General features: G+C 36.6%; 2 protein-coding genes and 1 pseudogene across 2 annotated transcripts in view; 1 reads left to right on the plus strand and 2 right to left on the minus strand.

The window, feature by feature from the left end:
* Positions 1-19,986, plus strand: part of CENPP (centromere protein P) — a 338,488-nt gene that overhangs the window by 93,050 nt on the left and 225,452 nt on the right. The gene's annotated exons all lie outside the window — the stretch shown is intronic.
* Positions 5,958-7,006, minus strand: LOC142448510 (E3 ubiquitin-protein ligase KCMF1 pseudogene; annotated as a pseudogene).
* On the minus strand, positions 9,856-11,891 carry OMD (osteomodulin). Its single transcript, XM_075550722.1, has 2 exons — positions 10,952-11,891; positions 9,856-10,249 (listed from the first exon to the last, which is right to left on the minus strand). The coding sequence occupies exons 1-2, from the start codon at positions 11,889-11,891 to the stop codon at positions 9,915-9,917; spliced, it is 1,275 nt and encodes a 424-aa protein (XP_075406837.1). The 3' UTR covers positions 9,856-9,914.

Genomic DNA, 19,986 nt, shown 5'->3' on the forward strand with positions numbered 1-19,986 from the left:
ATGGGTGAAATTGAAGGAGATAATCATAGCTTATTATAAGGAAAAGGTCATGATAAAAAATGTATCTTTGTGGATTTACCCTTTTTTGAGTAATATATAAATTTCATTATAGATAAAATCTCAAGCAGTAAAATGATTATATGTGTTTGTGATTTGTATAATACATATTTCTTAAACATAGGTGGTTTGGTAGTTCAAGCATATAAGCAACTTTAGACTTTTAGCAGTTATAGTTTCATTTACTTTCCAGCTGTAGGTATCTATTTTTCCCCAGGATTTAAATACAGATTTCAAATCAGGAAAATGGGGTTTTAGTTTTGTGCTTGGGGTTATATGAATTCTTTGCAATAGGAAAAGTTTATAGAAGAAACAAACTTTGCTATTTTGTCTTTCTACCTGTGTAGCTTGTGGTTTAAGCAAAAATGCATAGCATTTCGGATACTCCTTAAACAAAGGCTAACCAATATCAGCCTCAAAGTGACATCTTTGCTCTTTCAGAGGTGCTGTGGGGCACATTTTCCAAATGCAATGTGTCCTTTACTCTCTTGAATGCTTCTTTCATGAGCATTGATTATGGATCCACGTCAAATGAAATTCTTGAAAATTTCAATACTTTAAACATTTGAATTGATGTTGTCTGTTTACCCACTTGTGAGGATTTTGGTTTGCTTTACATCAAGTTGCAATCCATACTTTAATCTTCATATTATAAGTGCCTCAAGTACTCTTGGTATTCAGCAAATAAAACTGTGTTATCTGCGTTATCAAAAGTTGTTAATTATTGTTCATTTAATATTGATCCCAAATTCTCCTAATTTAAGCTGTAGTATTTTCCAGTGACTTCATATGCATGTAAAGGGGGACAATAAATAAGGAAGAACTGAATGAGAAATTAGAGTAGAATGGGTGCATTTGAATTATGGTGTTCGTCGAAAGTAGTGTGGACTTCCAGAAGTACAAACAAATCAGTCTTGGAAGAATTACAGCCAAAATGCTCTTGAGAAGTGGGGATGACGAGGCTGAACTCATTTTCTTTGGACATGTTGCAAGGAGACAACAGTCCCTGGAAAAAGACATCATGCTAAGTAAAGTAGAGGGTCATCAAAAGAGAAAACAAGAAGATGCTCAAGAAGATGATTGACACAATGGCTGAAATGATGGGCCCAAACGTAACACCCGTAAGGCTGGTGCAGGACTAGGCAGTGTTTTGTTCTGTTGTGCATGGGTCACTATGAGTTGGATGGTTCCAACTTGATTGCAACCAGCAATATCAACACCTAAGTGACTCAGTATTTAGTTGTCAGTTAGCCTAGAGGAGCTGGGAAAAAAAGTTATTACATAACTACACTGTGACCTTTGTTTTTATTTTTTTAACCTTTGTTTTATTTTTATTGATTCCCCCCTTTTTTTCTAAATCATTTTATTGGAGGTTCTTACAGCTTTTCCATACATCAATTATATCAAGCATATTTGTACATATGTTGCCATTATCATTTCCAAAACATTTTCTATTTGAGCCCTTGGTATAAGCTCCTCTTGTTACCTCCTCCCTCCCCATGCCTCCCACCCTTGTGAATCCTTGATCAATTATATATTGTTATTATTATTTCATATCTTACACTGCCCGATGTCTCCCTTCATCCACATTTCTGTTATTCATCCCTTTTAGGGGGTGCTATATATCCAACCTTGCGATGGGTTCCCCTTTCTCATCCTTGCTCTCCCCGACTATCCCCCTAACTCAGTGGTTCTCAATCTGTGGGTTGTGACTCCTTTAGGGGTTGAACGACTCTTTCACAGGTGTCATCTGATTCATAGCAGTATCAAAATTACAGTTATGAAGTAGCAACAAAAATAATTTTATGTTCCTGTGTGGGGCTAGCCCCAGTACCAAATACTAAGTGGATGTCTGCCCTTCCCCCCAGAAGAATTTGTTTCAAAGGACGGCATTGAATCTGCAGCTCCGGGAGAGGGACATATCTGATCGCAGCACACTGGAGCAAATGAAGGGGGAGTAGGAGAGAGTGGAGCACAACCTGGCCCACCAAGTCTTGAGGACGATGACCCCAATTAGAGAAGCCAGTCTATAGAGAGGACAACACGGCCATTCCCACTATGAAACATGATGTCCCTCACTGACCCATGGCCCTGCGGGGGGCAGCAGCAGAGACGCTGTGTGGGAATTGTGCCTGACTTGATCCCACCACACCGAGGCAAAGCACTGGGGGAGTGCAGTGGAACAGCAAGGGAATGGAGCGGCAAGGTCCCCAGGGAATGCTGAAGGTGGACTTTGGGGCCAGGGTGTGGTGCCCCAACAGATTGGACTGGAAAACACTCCTAAAGGTCAACAAATGATCCTTGAACTTAAAAAAAAAAGAAAGAAAATAATTTTATGGTTTGGGGGGTCACTACAACATGAGGAACTGTATTAAAGGGTCTCGGCTTTAGGAAGATTGAGATACACTGACCTAGCTTGTTGAGAGCTCTTATCTGTACCAATGTGTGTTGTCTAGTCTAGCCAGATTTGTAAAGTAGAACTGGGTTATGGCGGGGTGTGGGGAGTATTCAGGAACTAGAGGTATGAATGATATGTGATTCATTGGTGGTATACTACACCTTAGTTGAATCATCCCTTCCTTATTCCCTTCTGTGGGGGATTATCCAATTTTCTACAGATGGACTTTGGGTCTCCACTCCAACCCCCCTCATTCACATCAATATAGTTTGTTTTGGACCTTTTGATACCTGATCCTTTTGACACCTAATGATCACACAGGCTGGTGTGTTTTTTCCATGTGGGCTTATTTGCTTCCCTGCTAGATGGCCGCTTGTTTGATTTCAAACCTTTAAGACCCCAGATGCTATATCTTTTGATAGCCGGGCACCATCAGCTCTTCACCACATTTGCTTATGCACCCATTTTGTCTTCAGCAATTATGTTGTGAAGGTGAGTATCAAAGAGTGCCAGGTTAGCAGAACAAGTGTTCTTGTGTTAAGGGAGGCCTGGAGTAGAGGCCTAAAGTTCATCTGCTGTCTTAATACTTAGCATATAAATATATGTGCATTGGCCTCTATTCCTTTCATTATAAATTCATGTGTTTACATATATGCATGCCTGTAGCTATACCTCTATAAATAGCTTTTGCTTCCTATTTCTTCTTTTTCCTTTCACCTTCCTCCTATCCCACTATCATGCTTACCCTCCATTGTGCTATCAGTATTTCCTCTCACACATTGCTCTTGATCAAACCCCACCCAGCATTATACACCTTCCTCACCATCAATTTTAGATATGTTTTTCCCTTATTCAAATTTCTTTTAATAATTTTTGTTTATCCTTATAATACTGTAACAACTGTCTACTATATAAAAATGAGAACAGCACAGAGAATCTAAGTAATTTATTCAAGAACAACTAGCTAAGAAGTGTAAAGTAATACAGTATTATTTTTAGCCAAATATGGTCTTTGATAATTACAATGTTATTTACATCTCAGGAATTCTGAAAATTGGAGGGATTTTGGTTTGTTTTCTTGCTTTGATCTGCAAAAGTTGAAACAGAAATCATACCTGTGGGATTAATTACAATCTCAGGAGCTTGTTTTCTCCATTTTCCACCAAATGGATTCCTGTTTATTCTAGGCATCTCTTCTTTCTAGAAGTGAAACAATTAAAGGTTCTGTTCCACCTGCTGTAGCCATCACAGAGGCAAGTTGAGAACATACATTTTATGAATAGTTTTGGAAGGACAGCAGGATAATTCTTTAAGTTTGTCTACCCTTCTCTCATACAGTTGGAACTATACTTGTCTGGGAATGAGAATATTACTCTGTTACACTTTCCCCCCTAATGTTTATGGCCTTTACACCCTGGAATACAATCTATAGTTCTTGTTTGTGTCGGTGCCTCTGGTTTTTCTCAAGGCTGATTCCTAAAGCTTTTAAGTTACCAGTGCAACTGTACGTTGTTTACAGCACTAATGCCGTAAGCTCAGGTAACTGGGGCACATCCCAGGGAGGACTGGAGAGAGGAGAGAGAGCTGCAGCTGTCAGGAACCAAAACCCAATCATTTTGTTTTCTCTCTCTCTTGGTTTTGAGACCATTTCCTAGGGTTATTTGGGACACTGATTCTTAAAATTGCATTGGATATCCACATCAGTTCTAATTTCTTAGATATTGTTGAATTTATAAAATTTCAATCTACTATTTAAAAACTCTGCAGAATCAGAATGTATTTAAATAACCCACTTAAAAATGTATAATGACATTTGTTTCACAACTATTTGTCTACTTTCCTTCCTATCATGTACACTATTCCACACGCAGATCTTGTACCGAGTCATCTTTCTGTGAACTGCCACAGCTCTCTGAGGATGAATCTTGCATGTGTGATACCACACAAGGTAAAGAAAGGAGGGACAGTCACAGTGACTTCCAAAAACTTCATGCTGTGAATGTTTTACCAGAATGAATTGAGTCATCTGATCAGGGATCTAAATCTTTACAAGGAGTCTTCTGAATTGCTTGTCTCCTAACTAAAGGAAAAGAATGTACTTCAGCCCCAACCAAAAATTACATTTTTTATCAAGGGTAGGGAAAGGGTTTACTTCCGCTCTTTACCAGAGACAACAAGTTAGGATTCTGCAATGACATTGGAAACCTTCTGAAGAAAAGTGGTCTTTAAGAATACAACCCAAGTGAATGGCAGCTTCGTATCGACACTTCAAAACATAGTATGACATATGTTTTTTTAATAGCAGCAACAAATATGGTTCTATTCTAATTGGTCACCAGGATGAAAGGAGAGAACAAGGCTATCTCTTTAGTCTTGGAAAAGATAAATTACCAAGCATATCAATAGGTGGTTTGTATAGGCTTGCAGATGTTTCTTCTTCTTCTTTTTTGTTCAGCAAAGCATCCTTGCTTTTTATACCTTTGAGACAGTAGAGCCAAACATGAACATTGGCCAAGAAAAGATAGGCCTCACAGAGAATATATACTGTTTGGAGGACAAAATTGTAGTCAATGATCCCTTGGTAGCATGAGATAGAATCATGTTGCCATTAAACAGAAATGACTAGGCCTGATGAAACAATTTGTAAAGGTTTTGAATAACGACAGTCATTGAATCCATAGTGCATAACTTGCCTGGATTTACCATGGAAAGATTGAAGGCAGAAACTTTTGATGATCCACAGATCAGATGACTTAAATGAGCCACATTTCATTGCATCTATGAATGAAATAGAATCATGTGCCTGGTCTTCATTTTTGTTGTGAAAAACTTTCTTAACAACATGAAGGCAGAGAATTACACAGACTTAGTAGAGTGTGCTTTTTTTATTTCAATAGGCTTGACTGTAAAGTAAGTGTTAAAGTTCATTATGTGCAAAATAATTTAGATTGCTTCTCAGGGATCCTTGGTGACTTAAATGAAGAGCAGAGTGCCAGGTTTCACCAACACATAAAAAGAGTGGAAACCAGATAACAAGGATGATGTTATATACACATGATAGCAGACTGTTGTTGAAATCTATGTAGGATTGTCCTGGTTTATACCACTCTCAGAAGTCTTAGAAAAGGAGCTTTTTGTCCGTAGAATGACTGGAGAGTTTGTAACAGAAATCTGTGGTTTGGAGATAAAAGAAGTAGAGTGTCATGTAGTAAGTATACTTTCAATTGTTATGTTTAAGAAAAATTGTTGACTTTATTGATATTGCAGTTTAGCTTTAATGCACATTAAATACAAACAAAATTTGTAATTAAACATTTGGACACTTATCGTGCCAAACAATATGCCAAGGTGAACATTGACAGTTTTATAAAAATTAAAATGTATATGAAACATCTCAATTACTCTAAGAACTCCCAATAAAAATGTAAAAAGGAAACTTATCAATCATTATAGCAAAGAGTGTGCTGCTTACTGAGTAAGTAAGAAAAAATGCTCTCTAACGTTAAACAGCTCCGGTTAACACATACTCTAAAACATCATCTAGTGCCATAATATCTACACAGCCCATAGCACACAAATCTGCCATCTTCCCCCGATTCATCCTCATTGAGGACTTGCTCTATTCACACAAAATGATAGAAGGAGCTCCTGGACGAACAGGTTGTGATCTGTTTGCATATTTTCCATGGATTGGACTGTCTCAGACACTTAAGGATCATTCGACCTTCAAAGAAGTTGGGAATTTTGGATCATTGCTGACTACTTTCTGTACTAGCTGTGTTGGTTGTTGCTGTGTATTATGTGATTGTAGTAGTCACACTTGGGTGTAGGATGCTGGGTTGCGTTGCATGCGGTCTCCAGTTGCTGCCTCGCTGTGTGGTCATGCTGCTGTTCTAGTTGCAGCTGCAGCTGCAGTTGGTGTCACTGAGAAACGGAAGGGCCAGAAAAATTAAGCTTTCCTCCTGCAGAGCGTCTCGCTGCTGAGAGCTGAGATAAAAGCTCGGCTATAGGATCCATGGATTGCCTATTGCTTGGAGAATATGAACTCTCAGAAGAAGAAAAGGTACACCAGTCAAACTGCCAAGAACGTGCGTGTTTGTTCTACGAGAGCGAGGACCAGGGTGAACCATTCTACATACATGTCGCGCATCACTCGATTCATCTAAACCTCTTCTAGGGGACTCTGTTCAAGTGTAAGATGAGCTGCAGAGTCATCCATGATGATATTAGGTAATACTGGACAATATTGGACAAATCACTTCTGTTGATGTTTCTGGATGTTCAGAAATAATGTGTTCTTGAAGCAATGTCTCTGTATAGCCCTGTTTCCCACAATAGGGACAAGTGAAAACTGGCTGCTCTACAGAGGTTTCCTCATAGTACAAATCAAAATCTACCATCGTTAATATGCACAGCATTGAGTGGGCAGTTAGTTGTATGCCTCCTTGTTGTTGCACAAGTTTTATAACATGATGCCTAAAGATTGTAATTGTAGCAAATGAAATACTTGTGTTTCCGACCTTGAAAATTTTCTTTTAAACATGCATCCCAGCTGACACCTTTGCAGGGCCTGCCACACCCAGCTCTGCAAGTGTGCTGGACCCTTACTGGAAGGAGGTAGCTCTAGGTTGACCTGCTGGTCTGCAGGCAGCCAGCTGTCTGGTATAAGTCCTGAGGGTTGGACTCCCGCAGGTAGCAGCCCCAACGCCCACTCCTCCCCCCCCCCAACCCATGATAGTGCATACCCTCCAGCTAGCTAAAGTTTAAAGTAGATACTTGGAGATGTAATTTATATAGCATATGCTTTATTCATTGCAAACAGACAAAGTAAAAAATTTAACATTAAAATTTACATGGTACAGTTCCATAGTTTTTAGTCTTTTCAAAGAGCTATGCATCCATCTCCACAGTTAATTTTAGAACATTTTTCATAATTCCACAAGGAAATTTCATGTCCATATGAGTCACTTTCACTTTTCCTAATTCCTAGCCCCTACTAGCTCTGGGATGTCAGTTTATTTTCCTCTATAAATTTGCCGATCTGGACATTTCTTATAAATAGTCATACAATATGTAGTATTTTGTGCACTGCCTTTTAAACTTAGCATAGCCTTTCATGGTTCAACTGTCTGTGCCCCAGCATAGATCTGAACTTCATTTTTTTTATGATCAAATATTCCATTGTAAACTTATGAGGGGTTACCCCCCAAAAACTGAAATTGTACTGGGCAGAGCAGAGTTTTCACAGTATGCATTTTTTCCTGCTATGTGAGCATTGAGGGCAACTTGCTCTGAGTTTGTGCACCCAGTGGTGTCATTTCTTAAGTTACTCTCTGGACACAGTGAATTTTTTCTTAAAGGCAGTTTCGCTCGAACCTCACTTTTTGTGATGGTCGATGTAAGAGAACAGTGTGTGGCTGTGAAATTTGTTTCCTGCTTGGGAAAAATGCCGCATAAGCTGTTGTGATGTTGAGCACACCTTATCAGGAGAGCGTTATGGGAAAAATGCACCTATATGAGTGGTTTTCTCATTCCAAAGTGGTGAAATGTCGATTGACTACAAATCTCATTTTGGGCATCTGTCAAATTTCCTAACGAACACAAATTTTGACTTAAAGGCATTTGGAGTTCATTCCTCTAGGTCAGACTGTTAACCAAGCTTTCTATTTAGAGGTTCTGAAAAGATTGCATAACAATGTGGAACAAAAAGGCCTGATTTGTGGCAGATGGGGGACTGGTTTTGCCACCACAAAAATTTTCAGTTTTTCGAAGTGGGCCACTTTTCAGCGGTCCAAGGTTAAACACTTTGTGCAACCAGGACTCCTTTCAGTGTAAGCAGATATGTTCCATATTCTTGGGTGTGACTCTAAGAGTAGAATTTCTTTGTAACTTTGGGAGAAGTTAAATGAGTGTTCCAACTTCTCTACATCCTTGAGGATACACCTTAAGGCCTTTTATTATAGCCATCCTTATAGGTGTGAGTTGGAATTTTATTGTGGTTTTTATTTGCATGTCCTTTATTATATTTTTAATCCCTGTTTTTTACACATGGATCCCTGAGTGGTACAGCAGTTACACACTCAACTATTAGCTTGAAAGTTGGTGGTTCAAACTTAGCTAGAAGTGCTTCATAAGACAGACTTAGGGATCTCGACAACCCTATGGAGCTGTTCTCATCTGATACACATGAGGGAGCCATGAGATGAAATCAACTCAATAGGCCACTAACAGCAACAGTTCATAATGACCTTATTTCACTCTACTTCCTGAAACACATTATAACTCAGAATGAACATTTGAATTTATAAAACTTTTGAAAACAAAAAGAAGGGTTCCCTCTTCCTCTCTTTTTTGGTTGAAATGGTGCTTTGTCTATATCACTAGTATAGTACTTTTATTAACTCTCAGACTTGTATATTTATAGTGTCATAGTCACATATGTTCTTTTGTTTTATGATCTTTCATTTGCTAAGCCATGACTTGATAAATGTTGATTACATGAATGCATGGAGTTTTGTTCATGTTTGTTCTGGATTGGTGATATTCTCCCTGGAGACAGGTGGGTGTTCTAGTTCTAATATATTACTAATGTACTAAAAGATTAAAAAATAAACAAAAACACTGGAGGCTTTCTTTTCAACAAACATCTCCAGGAAAGAAATACTAACTACTTGAACACTACATCGAAAGTATAGTACAATGGAGCTTAAAAAGGTTCATAAAAGAATATACTTAAAAGCTATTGGAATTTTCCCACAAATTTTAAAGTCCTCTTGTATTATTTGTCTGGTTGTGTGATGCGTAAATAGGTGCCCTTTGTTCTTTGAATTCCCTTTATAGGCATCCCCAGATTTTTATATATCCTTTATCTGGTGAATTCTTTGAAATATCAGCCTGATATATCAAGATTTTATCACAGCAGTTAGATATTACTCCTTGTACAACACGTCAGCATCTTTTTCCAAAATGATATTAAAGAATAGAAACTAACGTTCTTGCCGTTGAGTTGATTCCAACGCATAGGGACCCTAAAGGACAAAGTTGAACTTCTCTGTGGGTTTGAGACTAAAGATGGGAGTAAAAAGGCGCATCTTTCTTTGTCCTGAACAATGTCTGTTGGTTTCAAACGACTGACCTTGTGATAAACAGAACAGCATGGTTTCTACTTCTTAGCTTCTAAAACTATTATTTTCACTAATCTTAGGAAAATTAATTAATAGAGACATCATACTTACTTTTCTCCCAACATAGTATTTTTACATTTTAAGTGTTAGAAAGAATTAAAGTTTAAATTTTGATTTCCACTTTTCACTATAATACATATTTCCAAATATTTATATCAATTTGTGTAAGTTTTAATCTCAAAGATGCAAGTTTTATCAGTATTTTAAATTCACTATTTAGGTAGATAAACATTAAGTTATTAAAGTATAAGTGTTGGTATCCTCAGAATGTATACCTAAATATTTTCCTGCCATTCTTGAATCTCATAATAATGAAGATCAGAATTTTCTTCTGTTCCTTCTTGCTCTTGGCTTTCATAATTATTTTGTTGATCATCATGTTCATCACTGTCATCATCCTGATATCTTCGGAAAACTTGGGTCTTCAGTTGTATTGTTTGACCATTAGTGTTTCTTTGTTCACCATAATAAATACTGTGCATATGAGGGAAACAAGATAAAATGTATGAGCTTATTGGCTCTTTTAGCCTATTTTGGTCCACACGAATGTATGTTAAATGGTAGTACTGTAGTGGGTCAAGAGTTGGACATATCACTGTAGCATTGATATCTGAAAAATATAAATTGATAGTTAAATCTTCACTCCATTTAATATCGAACATATATTTTATTAAAATGCTATAAAGTTGATGTAGTTTTGTTAAAAATTGTTGGTAGAATTAGATTTAATTATTTTCACATTAATCAAATGATATAAATATAAATTAGTTTTACATGATCAAAATAAATACGGCTTCCTTGACTTTTCTGAGCATCTAAGTAATACATTATTACTAAAACAATCTTTAAAAGAGATAAAAATTACCTGAAAACTACTACTCAAAATGTTAATATTACTTTGTAGCAATAATAGCATGCGCCAATACCATTTCTCAATGCTCAAAGTGGTAAAATTTAATAGAGAAGACTTAAGCGTTTCTAGCACATCTTTCTCTGAGGCCAATTTCTGCCATTTCCCTAGCCAGCTCCCAAAACAAAACTAAACCCATTGCCATCAAGTTGCTTTTGACTCATGGTGACCCTAGAGGACAGAGTAGAACTGATCCTTCGGGCTTTCGACAGCTTCATTCTTCTCTCTCAAGGTAGATGGAGAGTTTGAAGCACCAACCTTACAGCTGGCAACCCTATATTTAACGCACCATCACCAGGCAACATTTTTAGCAATGTGTAAAGCACAGAATATTAAAGATCTGATTTTTAAAAGGTGAAAATACCACTTTCTTTTGTTAAAAGTAATAAAAATTTTACATACTTTCAATTTCATTATTTTCTATGTATAAGTGTTCCAAATTTCTTGGAATATAGAATACTTGCTTCAGTTTGTTGTGTCCAACATTGAGCTCTTTAAGGTTGGAAATATTAAATATATTATACGGAATATCATATAGTTTGTTCCGTGACATTCGTAGAGCACGAAGTTCTGGAAGTTTCTTGAAGTAATTTTCTGGTATAGAAGAAATTGAGTTGTTTTCTAAAGACAGATACATAAGTGAAGAAGGTAAACTTGGAGGCATTGATTCTAATCTGTTACTACATAGGTTGAGCTGCATTAGTTTTTCCATTTTGCAAAGGATATTTTCTTTGAACATAGAATCATGCAAATGATTATGACAAAGATCAAGCATGGTCAAGTTTATTAACCCATCCATGGCATTTGTCTTCAGTCTAAAGATCTCATTATGACCAAGAAGGAGTCTTTCCAATGATTTAGGAAGAGGGAATGGAAATTCTTCTAGATTATTATGTTCTAGATGAAGCTGTAGTAGATTTGAAAACTTAGCAAATACACCATAATCAATCTCCTGAGATTTAATTTTGTTGTGACTAAGATTAATTTCTTTAAGATGAGTTGCATTAATGAATGAGTTTTCAGTCACAGCTTCAATTTCATTGAACTGAAGGTAGAGTTGCTGAATGTGCATCGGAATACTTGGGATAATCTTGAGTTTGCGATTATCACAGTACATTGATGATAGAAAATTAGGTGGACAAAAGCATTCATTGGCACAGATTAAAGTATTCTGGTGAAAAGGAATTCTGTAGTCTGCATTTTGATGAAATTGGAATTCTGGTTGATAGGCATCATCCGGCTCTTGAACATAGTCTTCATCCCACTGGTAAGTTTCATATTGGCAATGCACCTTGCCTCCGAAAAAGAAAAGGAGGACACATACTTGACTTGAAAATCCCATGGTCTTCTTTTGTTTTACTGCAAATAGAAAGGGAATTTATGATGGGGAAAAGTGAGTAAACTTGGAATAGTTCATAAATATATAAGCTATATAAGATAAACCTATCACAATACAGGAAGTTGTAAAATAATATCCAAAAAGAATGGGCAGTGTTCAAACCAAAATTAGTATTTAACTATCAATGAGGGGATATTTTTTAAAGTTACATATTGCATTGAACCCCACTCAAAAGTATAAATTTATCGTGCTTAATAGACTATAGATTTATTGCTGTAGCATGATAGCTCGCTCTCAACTACAAAGCCATTGCTCTTTCTACTGTAAGTCATTGGTGTTATTGATTATTTCATCCTTTTAAGGGACTCTATGAAAAGAGAGCCCTGGTGGCACAGTGGTTAAGCACCTGTTTTCTAACCATAAGTCGGTTGGTCAAGCCCACCAGACATTCTATGGGAGAAAGACGTAAAAATTACAGCCTTGGAAAACTTAGTTCTACTCTGTCCTGTTTGAGTCAGAATTGACTCAATGGCAATGGGTTTATGAGAAAAGAGATCCTATCATTTTAGTTAAAGATATTACCTTAAAGATTTTTTAACATTAAAATCTGCTACCATATAGCTTTTATTTACTGATCCTCTCCACCCCCTCTCCACCCCCGTCCTTTTTGGAAGAGCATGAGACACGCCCTTCTATGTGATAAGTTCTGGTATCTAAAAACAGTTGTTTCCTCTTAGTGTTTTCTGCCCTAGCCTAAGTCAAATTTTTCTCATGTGTAACAGTTTACAGCATCCAAATATTTTGTCTCTGACTTTTATCATATTTTACACAAATAGTGCGTGCCACATATTTTTGCCTGTTGTGCACAGTCTGCACATTATTTTCATAAACTTGCTATAACAATGTTGCTTTTGCATGTTGCTGACTTCAATTTTGTCCCCTTCTCAAACCTGCCCCTCTTTTGTATAATGGATTTAAACAAGGTTAAGTTTTTTTTTTTATGGTGCCTGCTGACATGGAGGTTTAGTTCCTAGGGGCAAACTTACATCAACTTACCCTCATGTTTCTTTTCCTTCTTTATATGTAATTTTATTGTAAGAACAGCTATCAAGCATACTTGTACATATGTTGCCATCATCATTCTCAAAAATTTTTCTTTCTACTTGAGCCCTTGATATACCCTCATGTTTCTAAAGCACTCTGTCTCCTGACAGGATTCATCCTTCCCTTTCCTGCTCTGCAAACTGCTTTCTACAGTGCAGTAACACATAATTTTCCCAGTTTCTTGGATAGGAGCTTGCATAGCAGGACCTGAGTGTGCACTGGCAGTGGTCTCTACCACGACATGACCATCCGATGCTCAGGCTGTGACAGCACCGTGTTTAGCACACTGCCCTACACTCTGTTTCCAGCGCTGCATATCTGGGTACAGACTGACTATCAGAAACTCCACCACTCTCAGTCCTGGCCACGAATTGCTCTGCATCAAATGCACAATTTCAGTTGTTCATTATCTGATTACCAGTGTACCACCAAATTCAGGCCATGCTTTACATTTTCCTTACACTAATATCATCAATAGTAACATTTTTGGACTATTGAATAAGAGTGAATGAATGAAATTGAAATTCACTTTTGGAAAGATGAGATAAAGGTGTGTATATAAGATATTTTAAATAATTTCAGAATTTCCTCAAGTTACATGTGTGGTACATGTTATTTATATAAGCATTCTCCTAGTCACAAAATACACTAAATTAAAACCAGTAGCCACTGAATTAATTCTGACTCATTGTGACCCATGTGTGTTAGAGTAAAATGGTCTTTCATAGGAATTTAAAATGGTTGCTTTTTCTTTTTTAAAAAATGTTGGGGAGTAGACCACTAAAAATAAATCACTAAATCTATTTCCAATAGATTATTCTATATATTTTTCTTTGTACCTTCTTAGGTTTCTTCTTTCGTTCCCGTATATACTCGAACATAAGCCGATCTGAATATGAACTGAGGCACCTAATTTTACCACAAAAACTGCCTTTAAAATGTGCTGAAAAGCTCGGTTCATACTCGAGTATATAGGTAATATTTTTAATAGAGTCCTAAATATACAAAGATTAAAATTACACCATCCTGCCTCAAGGAACTTAACATCTAGGTGAGAATCAGAGTTACATACACTACAATTCAGTATGTCTCAGGACAGAGTAAGATTGTGAAAGAAGGATTATCTAGCATAAGCAGGACAGTGGTACATAGAATTACAATTTGAAGTTGTAGTAGATAGCAGATTATGCCTTGGATGAAAAGCTTTCTTTTAGTTCAGTAGCTTAAGGTGGTCCAGTTATTTAGTAAACTTGGCATTTCCTCACCAATGAAAAGAGAGTCACAATGACGCATGTGCTATCTCATGTAGTTGTTGCTGAGATCATATGATATGTGCATATAAAAATGTTGACAATAGAATAAGTATATTAAAGAATCCACTTTCATTCTGACATTCACATCCGGCATTCTAGAATTAAGCCCATGTGCATAATTGAATGTGATGAGATAACTCATTGGAATAACTAAGAGAATTATTATTTAAACAATTTTTATTTAAACAATTTTTCCTCCATTGAAGAGTAGCTGCACTAGATTCTAATACCTCGATTTCCTCTTTTCTTGTCAGAAACTAAAAAATAATAGAATGCATTTCGAATTTGAAGTAGTTATTCAAGTGGTTAGAGACCCGTTTATGTTCTCTTTCCCTCTGTGACATTTAGCTCCATTATAAATCACCTCAAGTACTCCCATCCGTGACACGCTCTTCACCAGAAACTGCAAACCCTTTATACTCTCAATTTCGAACATCTTACACTCTGACCCACTTATTTTTTTTAAACTTGCTCTAGTTTAATACCTCAACTGTAATAATTTCAGGAAATGAAATCAAACAATCAAAAGAGAGTTAGGCAAAGTCTCAGTCCTGCTGTTCCCTCCATGTTTGCATTGGAGCCCCTTTGTGCTGCCTTTCTTCTCTTAGGTGAATGTACTGTTCTCTTGACCAAGACAGTTATGCCACCTTTTCTTGCCTACTTCAAAGAGGATGGTCCCGTGAGCCCTACATTGTGGGGTTTTCCTTTTCTCCTGCATCTTTCTCAAGAACGCACAAACTTATGGTAAATTTTTCCATTATTGAAAAACAAAACAAAAATTCTTTTAATTTGCTAAACTTAAAAGTCACCAACTCTTCTCTTCATTGAAAAACTCATCAAAATGGGCTTGTTTTGTTTCTCTCTCTCATGCTCTACAGTCCTTTCCTTTTGGACCCACTTCCACTAGTCTCTTATCTCTACCACTTTCCCCACGTTTGACAGGATCACCAGCCCGTTGCTGAAGATGATGGCCATTTTGGGTTCCAGCTGAGTTTTCTGCTGCCTTGGACATAGCTAACGATGCCTTCCTTTAAATACTTTACTCATTTAATCTCTAGCACAAAATCTTTCCTTCTTTCGCGTGGGCATTCTTTCTCCATCTTCTCTACTGGCTCCTCTTCACTTCCCTAAATTCTTAGTATGGGAATATTCAAGACACATCCTTGGACTTTTTCACACTCCCTTGGTGATCCCACCCAGTCTCATGACTTTAATGTGGAAAAGAAAACAGACTAAAATATGCACGACCAGTGTTATTAATAATACATTCATATGAAAATTTCATATTATTAGAGTTTTAAATCATAATATTTCTCTTACTTGGACAAAAATCATCCATGCTTTTATCAAGGAAGGTTCTAACTGAATTTATTAATAAAAATGAGATAGGATTTAGTTTGTTCTAGAAAGTTTCAAATATTCAGGAAGTGTTAAAGCATTTCATTATTTTAAGATTTAACTATTTTATTGATAGAGAAACCAGTATTTAAGAAATAATGAAAGTTCAATAATTCATAATAATGTATCAATGCATTAATATATAATTCTTATTTTTTTCAAGATAAATTTTATCTATGTAAAATCAGAGTTCATAGTAGTAAATGACTCAAGAAGTTAGACTTTTTCATTAATACAAATATGAAAGGCCTACAATTATTTTTAGCCATAATGTAGTAATAGGAAATTTCATATTATAATTTTAGAAGCTTAATTAATAGAAAGCATTGCAAATCAATCCTTCAGTAGACTAGATTGAGTACTTACATATTTCCTTTAAGACAAATGACAATAAGTACCTGTATCAAGGATCTGTTTAGTAAAAAAACTTTAAGAAAATTTTCAATGAATCCTGTACCAGTGCTCATCTTCTAATAAACCAGAATTACTTGCACGACTTAGACCAGTGATTCTCGGCCTGTGGGTCACGACCCCTTTGAGGGTGTTGAACGACTCTTTCACAGGGGTCGATCCATTCATAACAGCAAAATTACAGTTATGAAGTAGCAACAAAAATCATCTTATGGTTAGGGGCATCACCACAACACGAGGAACTGTATTAAAGGGTTGCGGCATTAGGAAGGTTGAGAACCACTGACATAGACATAGGATCAAGAAAACATTTGGGGTATTTTTTTTTTCATTTAAAAATGAGACAGTCCCATAGAAAAATTGGTTAGATTGAGAGTGATTCTTACAACCTGATAATTTTCCTTTCAAAGTAAAAAATTGAAACAAAGATTTGTTTATTTGGTAAATCATAAATATAGTAGAAAATTAAATGTACTTCCTTCCCTGAATGTCTTAGGTAATCAAAAATTTAATGTAACTTTTAACAGATTTTGTTTCCAAATTGTTCTTTTATAGTAGCAACAATCTTTTTAATATTAAAAAATTATCAAACATACTTAAGCATTTTTAACAGTAGGAATACTTTTTAAAATAGAAAAATATTTTACTATCATACCTGTTGAATTTGCTTTAGTTTTCATAGTTTGATGATATGAACTCCTTTAAATGAATCAGAAATCCCTAAACACAACTATATCTGTTTAAAATCCACAGTAACTGTGTGTCTAGAAAGGGCTATCCCTTGAGTTACTCTAGTAATTTAAGCAAGTATAATCTACTTCAAAAACACTTGCGATGACTTTCAATTATTCATTTCTTTTCATTATACAAAACTTTGTGGCTTCAAATGAAAATGTTTGTTTGTTTTTTCAGATTTCTGTGGCTTATTTTTTCCTTTTCCCCTTTCATTTTGGTTTGAGGTGTGGCAAGAGTTTCCTCAAATATGAAGGGGAAACAAAGCCAAATGAACCACTGTGCACTGATTACTGTTGCTATTTTCATGCTGAAGATTCCTCAGATTACGGCCTGTTATTTGGAACTCAGTGTTTTAGCAATTTAAAGTGGAACTCGGTTGCTTTAAGTCCACTGTCAGGCACTTTATGTGCACACTGATGCTTGCTTGCCTTTATTAAAACTAAGATTGACGGTTAGAAACAGTATTTATTACATGTTTAGTTTACTTTTTAAATGAGATAGATTGTCACTGATTATACAGATGAAATATATACTGTACTTTTTCCCAGAGAAAGACTTTTTTTTTCTGCTGTCCTTTTTCTCACCTCCCTTTCACATATATCCTTTAGAATAATTTAATAACCTCCAAAATAAAATTAATCGCTTGGATATGGAATTCACTGATGTAGTAACAAGATATCTCTTTGACTTTGCTTATTATTAATCCCTGAGAGTGACCAACAGTTTTCAGTTGAGTATTAACCTAAAGGTTGTCAGTTTGAACCCACCGAGTTGCACTGTGATAGAAAAGCCTGATTATCTGTTTATATAAAAATTATAGCCAAGAAACCACTGTGGAGATATGGCATTTCTGTGAGTCAGGATCAACAGCAACAGGGTTTGTTTGCATTTTTAGTAGCTCATAAAATAATTCTATGTTGTAGAAAAAAATAAAATTGGATGCTTCAATTGACCAATAATTTTTGGCCTTTATTTTGTGGATGCAGAAAATTTCCTTATTCCTTTGAACTGTCTTTTCTGAAGAGTTAAAAACTAATTTTTATACTATTTTTTTCATGTTTTAAACAGTTACTCTGTGTCTCCTGGCACTAGACTTTGAGTTCATTCTTTAAGAGGGGTTTCAACCCTTTTCATAATGATAAGATAATGTAAATCCTAGATTTTGTTTTGTTTCCTCAAAAACATTGTTTTTATAAAATGCTCACAAGATTTAGTTTATAATACAGATTTTTAAGAAGTATTGAGAGTATCAAATAATGCACTGACAATATTGTTAAAAAATCTGGGATGTTACACAAAGCATCGGTATGTGATACTTGGCAGAATACATCTGGCCGTGATTTCATCTTGTTACTGATCTTTTCCATATGTTCTCTATTAGTTTTTTCTAAAACCTCAAGGTCCTCGCCAGAGAAAAAGGATAAATCTGTGTTTTTTTCCCAAAAGTCATTTTACTCCTGCTAGCAATTCTTTATAATTTAAAATCAACATCATAATTTTCACTTCAATGCTCATTTAACTCTGATTTGAATTTTAAATAATGATTATGTTCATGTTTCTAACAAATGCATAAAACCACAACAAAAAACAAGGTAACTATTAATAGAGAACTAGAACATACAGAATAAAATATGTCTCGAAATTTGTGTACAGGGTTCTTAGTGTCTGGAAAGGTCATTTTGGCAAGTTTGGAAATAAGAGGATCCATGGTGTCATAGTGGTAACCCGTTGGGCTTCTAACTATAAGATCAGCAGTTTGAAATCACCATCTACTTTGAAGGAGAAAGATGGAGCTTTCTACTGCTGTAAAACTCATAAGGGTGGAAGTTCACCTAGTGCTCCAAGATGTGAATGCAACATGCCGGTTTGGAGTAGGGAACCAGTGGAGAGGTCTGAGGGGCCCAGCTTCAATTGCAACCATGTGGATACCTGCCCCTCCCCCAGAAGAACTTATTTCAGAGGACAGCACTGAATCTGCAGGTCTGGGAGAGGGACATACCTGATCAGAGCAGACAGCAGCAAATGAAGGGGGAGGAAGAGAAAGTGGAGCACATCCTGGACGGCCAAGCCTTGAAGATAATGTTCCCATTCAGAGTAGCCAATCCACAGAGAAGACCATATGCCCATCCCCACTATGAGATACACCATCCCTCACTGACCAAGAGCCCTACAGGGGACAGCACTGGAGACACGGTGTGGGAATTGGGCCCAATCTGATCCCACCACCGAGAGGCAAAACACTAAGGATGTGCAACAGCATGGGGAACAGAGCAACGAAGTCCCAGGGAATACCAAAAATAGACTTTGGGGCCAGGGCTTGGCGACCCATCAGACTTGACCGGTAAACACTCCTAAAAGGCCAACAAATAGTCCTTGAACTAACTACAAGCTTTTCTTTCTTGTTGTTGTGTTTTGTTTTGCTTTTTCTCATTGGCTTGTTGGTGGTGGTGATGTTGTTTTGTTTCATTTTGTTGCTTGGGTTTGCTCTGTTTGTTTTTGTGCATGTTATTATCTGGAGGAGAAAACCACGGGATCACCAGTTCCAGGGGGACATGGGAGAAAGGGAGGTTGGGAGAAAGGGAGTGGTGTTAACAAACCCAGAGACAAGGGAACTAAAAGTGATCCAAATCGGTGGTGAGGACGGTGTAGGAGGCCTGGTAGGATGTGACCAAGGGCAAAATAACCAAGAGAATTACTGAAACCCAAATGAAGGTTGAACATGATATTGGGACAAGAGGAAAGTATAAGGAAATAGAGGAAAGAGTTAGGATTCAAAGGGCATTTATAGAGGTCTAAATAAAGGCATGTACATATGTAAATATATTTATATATAAGGATGGGGAAATAGATCAGTGTGCATATATTTATAGGTTTGTATTAAGGTAACAGATAGACAATGGGCCTCCACTCAAGTACTCCCCCAATGCAAGAATACTTTATTCTATTAAACAGGCATTTCATGATGCTTCCCTTCCCAATATGATCGCTGAAGATAAATTCGGTGCATAAGCAAATGTGAAGAAAGCTGAAGGTGCCCAGCTATCAAAAGCTATAGTGTCTGTGGTCTTAAAGGCTTGACGGTAAACAAGTGGCTATCTAGCTCAGAAGCAACAAAGCCCACATGGAAGAAGCATACC

This window comes from Tenrec ecaudatus, chromosome 5, assembly GCF_050624435.1.
Source record: "Tenrec ecaudatus isolate mTenEca1 chromosome 5, mTenEca1.hap1, whole genome shotgun sequence".
Lineage (NCBI taxonomy): Eukaryota > Metazoa > Chordata > Mammalia > Afrosoricida > Tenrecidae > Tenrec > Tenrec ecaudatus.